Source organism: Pyxicephalus adspersus, chromosome 6, assembly GCF_032062135.1.
Source record: "Pyxicephalus adspersus chromosome 6, UCB_Pads_2.0, whole genome shotgun sequence".
Lineage (NCBI taxonomy): Eukaryota > Metazoa > Chordata > Amphibia > Anura > Pyxicephalidae > Pyxicephalus > Pyxicephalus adspersus.
The window spans coordinates 75,723,861-75,733,436 of record NC_092863.1 but is presented as its reverse complement, the minus strand read 5'-3'; the positions used below and the strand labels follow the sequence as shown (position 1 = coordinate 75,733,436).

The following is a 9,576-nucleotide window of genomic DNA, read 5'->3' as shown; positions in this document are numbered from 1 at the left end:
ATTATTTTGTATTGGATTGGATACAGGAGTTTGTATTCAATCCAATACAAAATGTGTTTGAATGAGTTTCAATTTGAATTTCCCGCACACGCGCCAACGTCATCGTACGCGCCGACATACACGCTACAGAGGGAGAAGAAGCCGGCCGGCTTCTTCTTCTCTGCCGGCCGGCTTCTTCTTCCCGGAGAGGGCACCCGACGCTGGAGATCGACGCTGGAACGCGACGCTAGATGATGGCAGCGGGACCGGGTAAGTGATTGATAAACCCGAACTTTTCTCACTGTATTTTCATACAGTGGTTATCGATAATTGTGATTATTTTAAACCCGAACCAAGGTCGGGGTTATCGCTCGGGTGGTTAAGGCAGAATAGTTTTGTTGATAGAGAGTGTTGATAGATAGATTTTATATTGTGTAGTAGAAGCCCTGAAAAATCTGAAAATACAAAGAGTTACAAAATACTATTACTCCTAAAGTAAAGAAAAATGGTTAGATTAGTATAATTAATTAAGATTAATTGTATCTGTTATTGGAGTTATTTTCACAATCAGAAAATTTAATAATAGTACTTTATAACTTTATCATAGTACTTTATAATACATGTATTAGTGAGGTGAAAAACTACTTTTATTTGATATGTATCTAGTATCGGGAAAAATATCATAATTTGGTTGCTGTGTAGCCCTCTTTGGATACATGGACATTTAATGCATCTACATCTAGTTTATATTCAAGAAAAGTCTGCATTGTACATACATAGTTTTTCATATATTTTTGTTTAATCATGTATGTACAATGCAGACTTTTCTTGAATCTATGAATAAGTGAACATATGTTTTTCTTTGATATGTTTTTTCAATAAACGTTATTTCTAATTTACACAGACCGTACAGTCCTACATATAAAAGTATACCCCTGAGGAAGCCAATCTTGGCAAAATGTGTCGGGCTAAACCAGTCAAAAGATTTGAATGTGGTAGAAATAGTTAGTATAGCAAAAATATTCCAATCCTGTGAATTAACAACAGGACTGAGCATATTGTATATATCTGTAATGTAATTGTGTATGAATTACCTTGTATCAATACATAATTAATGTTTCTAAAATCACTCTAGCCTCAAACCTCTATATTTGTTGTTGCTTCAAATCTAAAAGATATACAATAGAGAGGGCTACTGTTATTTACCTAGAGAGCAAGAGTACCCTTCATTTCACGTTTAGCGAATTAGTAAACCTGAAGCTTTCAATAAAACAACCCCTGCCCATCCTTTTAAGTATGTGCTATACCAGGCTATTCCTGTTATGAGGAAGGTGTCTCCCAGGTGTGCTGATACACCATGTTAATGTGCCCAGAGAGATGATTACTTGCTTAAAGCAGGTCCTTTTTTAAGAATACATGATCAGGTAAATCATTACCGCAGAAGGGGACAGGCCATGTCTCTGCAAAAATCCCTCCTACCTGACTGATCACTTCGAGCATACACAGCCTAATTTTGGTTGCCTGGAGTTAGGTCATCCTGGCCAATCAAGATGGTCAAAGATCCTCTACAAGAAGAGAAGAAACAGAGACGAGTAATGCAGGTTTTTTTGTGCAAGCAAACCGAGATACCATGGTTGCAAAGAAAATGTGAAAAATCAACAGTGCTGAAATGCAAGAAAATAATATACAAGTAATAATACAAAAATAATACACAGTTCTTTAGCAAACCACATGCTCACATTTTACATTATTTTTGAATACAATAAAAAAGGTTCTTTCTGTTTGGCTTTACCACCACTCAAAATGTTTTGCTGAGTCTCAGTACTTATATCCTGCTTCCTAACATGTAATTAAAATGAAGATCTAACAGATGTATTAGAAACAAATAGTTTGACCCGCCACCCATAATTCCCCTTGTAGACAGGAGAACCTGAAAGGATCCAGATAAAATGGGCCTGATTTATTTGCTAATTATTCCAGGTTTATTGGATCACCCAGCTTCACTGATGAAATTGTATCCTCTGCAGCCTTGGAGAGCTTTAATAAATCAGACCTGGGTCAGGCTTTATTAAATCAGAGTTGACAGGCTTTTTGTCTTGAACTGGTCTGCATTCCCATAAAATGTCTATAGGAATACCAAAACTGCTTGAAGCAGGTCACGAGGAAGTTTTCTTCAGGTCAAATGGAGCTGCCATTTATTTCTGAATAATGTCAGAAGCTTCTCAGATTAATGGCTCAGTCATTAAATACCAGACTTATCCTCTGATCAGTTATAAGTACAGCAGAATTGCTTTATAAAAGTTCTTCATGGAAGTTTTTTTTTGTTTACTGCAGAATGGGTGCTGCTGATAATATATATAAAGGAAGAAGCACATTCATGGAAGAGTTGTCTGAGACATCAGAGATACTAAAGCAAGCTACTCCTCGCTCTCTAGTTATTTTGGATGAATTGGGAAGAGGCACCAGTACTCATGATGGCATTGCCATTGCATATGCTACTCTTGAATATTTCATCAGAGATGTAAGTGTTATAATTTTGATGGTTCAGTGATATTTGAGCCATTGTAATATTTACTGCGCATTTTGACAATATATTCATATGCTGAGTTCAATTGGGTTTAAATTGTAACTTAATCTTAAAGAGAATACAATCATATTTAAAACCTTAACATTTTGCTGTTATAATATTGAAAATGATGAGTGCCTTGGCCGTATATTTATTGTTCTTCAAGTCAATGAGAGATCACACAGCTGGCGATCCATTAACTATTGCACTCAGTCCTTTTATTTACCCCATTTGTTAATAAAGCGTAGAGCAAGCATGTTGGCATATAGAAGAAGATTCGTAGTTTGCATTACAAAGGGTAGAGCAGAAAAGCCTGAGATGAGCTAGTATAGACTGTCTAACAGAATTCTTGGTTGAGGATTCGGAAAATCCTTTTTATACCGCCCTATGAAAAGTAAAAATGCAGCTGATACCTATTAGGTATATACTTTTTGAAACATGGATTTCATGTAAGGTTTCATACAAATAATGGAAAAATGATTTACCTGCTTACATAACAAGTACAAATTTTGACACAGGAAGAGGAAAGAACCCTCCCCAATCAAGCTCAAATTATAAGAGGTGGGGGTCATAGAAAACAGTAGGTGGGAGAAAAAGATCTGTGGGGGATTTGTGATGGTTTAAACACAGAAAAAGATGGGAAGTCATTGTTATAGACTTGGTAAAATATGTTTTATTGTAGGAGCATGCCTGATGAGAAAAAGGGGGGAACTTCAGAGAGTAGGGGCAGTCTTAGAGAAGTCTTGGAGCAATGCATGGGAGTGAGGAAGTCATTAGTAGGTCATTGGAGGAGGGTGCCTAAAGGTACATTATTAAAAAGGTCAGAAGTATAAGTGAGACAGTAGCTTTGGAATGATTTAATTCCAAAGCCCAGCATGTTTATTTTGGTTTGGAGGTGCAATGGAAGAAAGTGTAACAATGTGCAAAGTGTAGCAGAAGCTGAGTACTGAGAAAAATGGGAAAGAGAGGGTAAAGGTAAAAAGGTTGTGGCCAAGATTGCTAAAGATAGACGAGGACCATTGTTCTCAAACAACTGGTCTGCAGTGTATGTAAATGCTCCTGTAATGTATTTAATAAATGTTTTGTCTGATATGTTGATACTCATTTATATTTTAAATTTTTATTTTACACATATAAATTATATGTGTATAAATATATATTTATTTTAATATACTCAGGTACAATCATTAACACTGTTTGTCACCCATTACCCACCACTGTGTGAATTGGAATGGCGCTACCCTACTTGTGTTGGAAATTATCATATGGCATTCTTCATTGATGAAGAGCATAGTACTTCAAATGGTATGATGGCAAGTTGACAATTTTCTTACCCTAAACAGTTTTCAGGTTTTCCTTGTTTGCAGTGTTCTCTAGCAACCTTTGCATGGAGTTGATCAAAATTGTTACGTGATAGAGTCACTAGCAGAACATTTCTGTACAGCTGCTTGTATACTTTACTAGAAGCAAAAGTGACAGGGCGACTACACAGGGGACTGACAAATGGAGACAATACAAAAAAAAGGAAGTTTTCAAAAAAAAATCCTCTTGACAAAGAATCTAGTTGTTATTTTAATTAAAGCTGATAAATGTTAAAAAATATCACCTTGGAAATAGCATTTAACAAGTAAAAAAAAGTGACAGTTGTCACCAAAATAGTTGCCTTCTTTGGGAAGTTTCTCTACCAAAAATGTAAAAAAAAAATCGCTTCCACTTTTATTTCTATTATCTTTATGACAATTGTGCTCTTATAAGTTCATATTCTACACCAAATCTTTATAATGCTAAGAATTGTTAAATAGAAAAAAACAAAGTGTATAGTCTGTAAATGTCTTTTTGTTTCGTCTGATCAGGCATTGTATTCCTCATTAATTCTTCCTGCAGAGCCTGAAGTTGCGGATAATCCTGAGTATATTACGTTTTTGTATCAGATAACCAGAGGAATCGCTGCTAGGAGTTATGGACTGAATGTAGCTAAACTGGCAGACATCCCAGAGGAAGTTTTAAAGAAAGCAGCTAATAAATCAAAAGAGCTGGAGGGGTTAGTGGAGATGAAAAGGTGAGTACATCAACAGCACGCTTTATTCTACAGCCCTGTATGTCCATTCTGCAAAGTCCTAATGTATTCATGCCAGAGGTTATCTATTCCTTTATCGGTAAATCAGCTTATGTGTTAATTTTTTTAAAATGATATATATGTGTACTTTTGAACTGTTTCTTTACATACCTTTTATGTGAATTTAGTCTAACTCAGAGGTATATACTTTACCGCTTTATGTATACTTTACAGCTGATTTCAAGGTAACTGTAAAATAAAGGAAGAAGTGGTATTCCAAGCAAAACCACTCAATACATTGATACATTTGATGTTTTACCTGCCCAAGCATTTGTTATTATTACCACACTCATGCCATACTGAGCTGTCAACAACCAATTTTTCTGCCTCAGCTTAGCAGTTTCAAATGACTCTTCTCTGCCCAACATTCTCATTCCCCTCTCTCTCTTCTCTGCATACATTCTGCTCAATGGACACGTCAAAGAACATAAATTTGACAGGGTAGTTATTTTGTTCCTGTTGGTGAAGTTTTTTTTTTTTTTTTTTTTGCTAACCTTAAGTAGAGATTTTTAAACTGGAGTTTAATCTGCTGAAAAATTGCCTTCAATGGTTCACCTCTCTTATCTTGCCAATACTAATGAAGTTGCTAAATAAAACTTGTCCATGATTTTAGATTTATTGATGTCACCCCTACCCCTTTGCTGGCAATGCAGGCAGATCATGACTGGTGGCAGGGGATGGAGAGTGCTGAATATGGCTTCTGGAAAACAGGAAGCCGTGGTGACACACGTATGTGATGCCAAGTCCCAACAACTGAAAGAATTGAATTCCAGTTTATAAAAAGGAAAGGTCAATTACAGTTCAACATAAAACTTTAGGTCTAGATGATGCTGGATATCCATCAGCAAGGAAATAAGGCGAGCTTTAACTTTGTTGCTGCAGCTTCTATTGCACATTGTGAAAAGCTGACTGCTTGCAGTGAGGTCATTTCATTATAAAAAAATATACAACTGTAAAAGACTGGTGGTAAGCTTTAAGTGGAATTCAGCTTTAAGGAAATGCTATGAAGCAGTGTTATATAATTGTTTTGTTGTTATATAGGTCGATGTTACGTTTTACAGCTGAGATGAGCTGCTTTGATAGACATGCTCTTAATTTCCGTGACACGTAGCTATCTAACATGGAATCAGAGGAGACTGAAATGATTTTCTTACTAAATGAAGTCCGCTTGTTGCAGCTTCATTACAATTTGTACTAATATCAAATGTTAAAGCTCCTGGCTGCTTCTCATTTCTCTGCATTCATACAATGGTGGTTATACTTTCCTAATGAACCAGAACCCCGTGTGGACCCGCGCACATTTTCATTTCAGCTCTGTGCTTCTTCTTGGCAGTATTTTTATATTTGTAGAGCAATTTAGTGTCTATGCATTGTAAAGGCAAAAAAAAACCTTTAACATAAATCTATTTGTGAAATAAATGTAAGTTAAATAGTCTATTCAACTACAGTAAATTAGCTTCTGGTGCTGGGACAACAGCACTCCTGGATTTTATGGCTGGAATGATGCACTACCAGTTCTCTTTGTGTAAAATCATTATTGGTCTCCACATATAAGCACTTGCCAGTAGCAGGTTCCTTACCTAAGTATTTCACCAAATCTATGACCCTTGTCATAGAGATTGAGATTGATAAAGTATTAAAGGAAGAGTTTGGGTAATGCAGAACATGTCCTCTGCTTGTCTATGATTTCCAGAGAGTGATACAAACTCATTTGGACCTGTTCACCTGTGGCCAATATTGGTCAGTGATAAACAGGATACTGGATCAGTACAATTGTTTTATTTCATGTGAACTTAAACCCTTGTTTTCATAATCATCTCATAGGAGCTGACATATTTCACACCAAAGATAAATTTTCTCATACCAAAAGAGGTCACAGCTTCAGACATTCCTGGTCTACTGCAGTCGGTTTTGCATCAGTCATTCAAGCAGGAGGAGCTTACACTGGTTGCTTCTTGCATACAGAAGCGTGAGATGTATATAGTCCCAGCAAAGAGGATTTAACCTCCCTAGCGGTAACCCCGAGTGTGACTCGGGGTAGAAAAAAGTTGCAGAAAGCGGTAACCCCGAGTCACACTCTGGGTAGGTAAACCTATGGGAAGGCTAGTAAATACAGCCTTACCTGATCCGCCGGCGTCCTACGTCGTCCATCGCCGTGATCTCCGTCCTTTTCCTTCTTCCTCCAGCCGGCTTCTGCACCCGATGAGTCACTGGGGAGTTCCCGGTGATGTCGGTGCGCATGTATGTTGCTGGCGGGGCGGGAAATTCAAAATCCATTTGTATTACATTCAATACAAAATAACTGTATTGAATGCAATACATTGGTTTTTTATGTGTAAAAGCAGTACATTGTTTTCAAGAACATTTATTTTATAGTATATATATTAGTATGAGTATAATAGGTATTTTTTTTTTTTTAAAATATATAGATTTTTTAATTTATTCAATTTATTATTTTTACATGATTTTGTGTTTCAAACTTTAATATACTCATACTAATATAATATACTGTAAAATAAATGTTCATGAAAAACAATGTACCGCTTTTAGACGTATAAAACCGGATAGAAATGAACCGCTAGGGAGGTTAAATCCTCTGGAAGGACTGGAATAATAATGGCGCTGGTGAACTGGTAAAATAAAACAGAACTCAGTGATCCAGTTATGATACCAGAATATACCTGGAAGTGTAATTCTGTTTCTTTTCATTCACCCAAATGTATGGGAGACAAGAAGCAGCTGGAAGTTTTTCTTTTACTTTATTGTTTCTTGTACAAATGTATCTTTTTAGTAAATGCTTTTAAAAGCAAATGGGCAGTTCCAATTTTGTGTCCTCACAGGTTACATTTAGGTTTGTATTGTTAATATATCAATTGTGTTTGTGTCTAAACAGATGTGAATTGCTACATATCATTATACTTTGGCAAATAATACAGATAAAGAATCGTGGGAAAAAATATGTTTTTGTTAACTTTAATGCCTTGTTTTTAGGCCATGATCCTACTTAAACAATCAGAAACCTTCTTCTATGGACATCTTTAAGTAATACATTTTAAACCCTCCTTTGTGTGTTGTGTTTTGTCAGAAAGAAGATGAAGACATTTCAAACTGCCTGGAATATTCAGAGTTCTGTGGATCTACAGGAATTATTAAATGCAGAGTGTGTTAACAAGTAAAACATACCTTTCACTAATCTGGGCCGGACAACATCATGGTGTCACTGCACAGAAGAACCGGAGTTGATGAACTCAGATGTGTGTTAAATACAGTTGGGGTTTTCACTTCTGAGATACATAAAGATCCCAAGCCAATATGCACTGTATTTAGATACAGACCTGGTAAATGATGAGTAGACTTCTAGATGTGAGGAATCTCATTTACCTTTAAGCATAATTTTTAAAAAATGTAATATATTTCAGCTTGCCAGTCCTCCGATGTGGCTGTATCATTAATTTTTCAGGTAAAGACCATGAAGTACTGTAAATACCTCTTGATATTGATAAGTGTGGTATACTTGTTACTTCCTTTGTGCTGCTTTTAAAAACAAAACAATCCTATCGGCCATCATGTAATAAAGATGAACATCCACTATATTTTAGTAGTCTCCTCTTATACATACAGTGAGGAATGAACGCAGCCACCCAGAGGAATCATGTCGCTCCATTGGTTTACCAGGTGAAGTACCTGGTTAAAAGAACTGAACAACTATAAAACTGCCATATTTAAATTGGGGTTAGCTGCAATATTTTATATTTTTTTGTTTGGGTTTAAATACATTTCAATGGAGAACTTCAGTTAACAGCTTCTTGCATACTTACTGGAGTTTTTTTATGGCCCTGCTTGCTGCAGATTATAACCATGAACTTCCATCATTAAAATATTTTAAATATTCATATGCTGCGTTATTTGTCCAAAATATTACATTTTATTCAAACACAACTTCAGCATTATATACCTAAAGGTGTTCTAAATCAGGGTGCTTGACTAGCTGTACAGGACAAAGCTACACAGAAGAATAAGGACTGTCATTTTTGAGTTTTTGACTCAGGACAATTATGCAGATCCACAGTTTTGATCTTGTTTGTTGCATATTGTCCCATATCATTGACATTGGATAAGATCACCTATAGCACCTCCATTCATTTTACTCTCATGGCAAGCACCCTTGGCTGAGACAAACATGAAGGCTGCAGCTGATGACTTAGTCTGCAAATGTCTTCCTGGCTGTCTAGCTTATCCTCTATCTTCGGTGTTTTGAGTAACCAACCAAACACCTACATGGATGGATACTTCCACATTTCTCTTTTTTTTAAAACTAGCAAAGAAAGCACTGAAGCCAGAAAGACAGCAAATCAAGCAGTCGAACAGAAAATAGCCTACATATTTCTCTTTCCAGTACTGAAAAATACTGTATAAGCTGCCATTTCATGAACTTTTCTTTGGAAAATTACAATCTTTCCACTGCAACTGGAGCAGACAATCTTCAACACTAATGTAATATTAGCAGCAACCCTGGACCAAACAGCCCAACCCTACTGGAGCCCCAATCCACCAATGTGCATTGGTTGTCATGGACCAATAAAGTAAACAGTCTACAACTGGCTTAATTTTCCATGTCTTTCTATGAGGTTAAAGGTTTCAGCCCCAGGACAAAAATTGCAGGCATGGTAGCCCCTTTATTTGTCTTGATACAGGTGCACTTTAAGAAGATATGTTGAACCTCAGACACACATTTCTGGTAATGAGCAGTGTGTACCTGCAGCTGAGTTCACGCAGAGAACAATGATGTCCTGGAGTAATGATCTGTCCAGGAGCTCTGAAAGTGCACAGGCTGCTCTATCTTCTCAGTGAGCACAAGACATCGCTGCTCTGCCTTTTTATTTTAGAATTTAGCTAATTTAGTTGAAATCTGGAT

General features: G+C 36.5%; 1 protein-coding gene across 1 annotated transcript in view; it reads left to right on the top strand.

The window, feature by feature from the left end:
- MSH3 (mutS homolog 3) overlaps positions 1-8,554 on the top strand; it is a 99,413-nt gene extending 90,859 nt beyond the window's left edge. Inside the window, exons 21-24 of the mRNA XM_072416211.1 lie at positions 2,314-2,500; positions 3,724-3,850; positions 4,430-4,604; positions 7,747-8,554. Coding sequence (XP_072272312.1) covers positions 2,314-2,500; positions 3,724-3,850; positions 4,430-4,604; positions 7,747-7,837 — 580 coding nt within the window. The 3' untranslated portion in view covers positions 7,838-8,554. The remainder of the gene's footprint in view (positions 1-2,313; positions 2,501-3,723; positions 3,851-4,429; positions 4,605-7,746) is intronic.
- Positions 8,555-9,576: the final 1,022 nt, after the last annotated feature.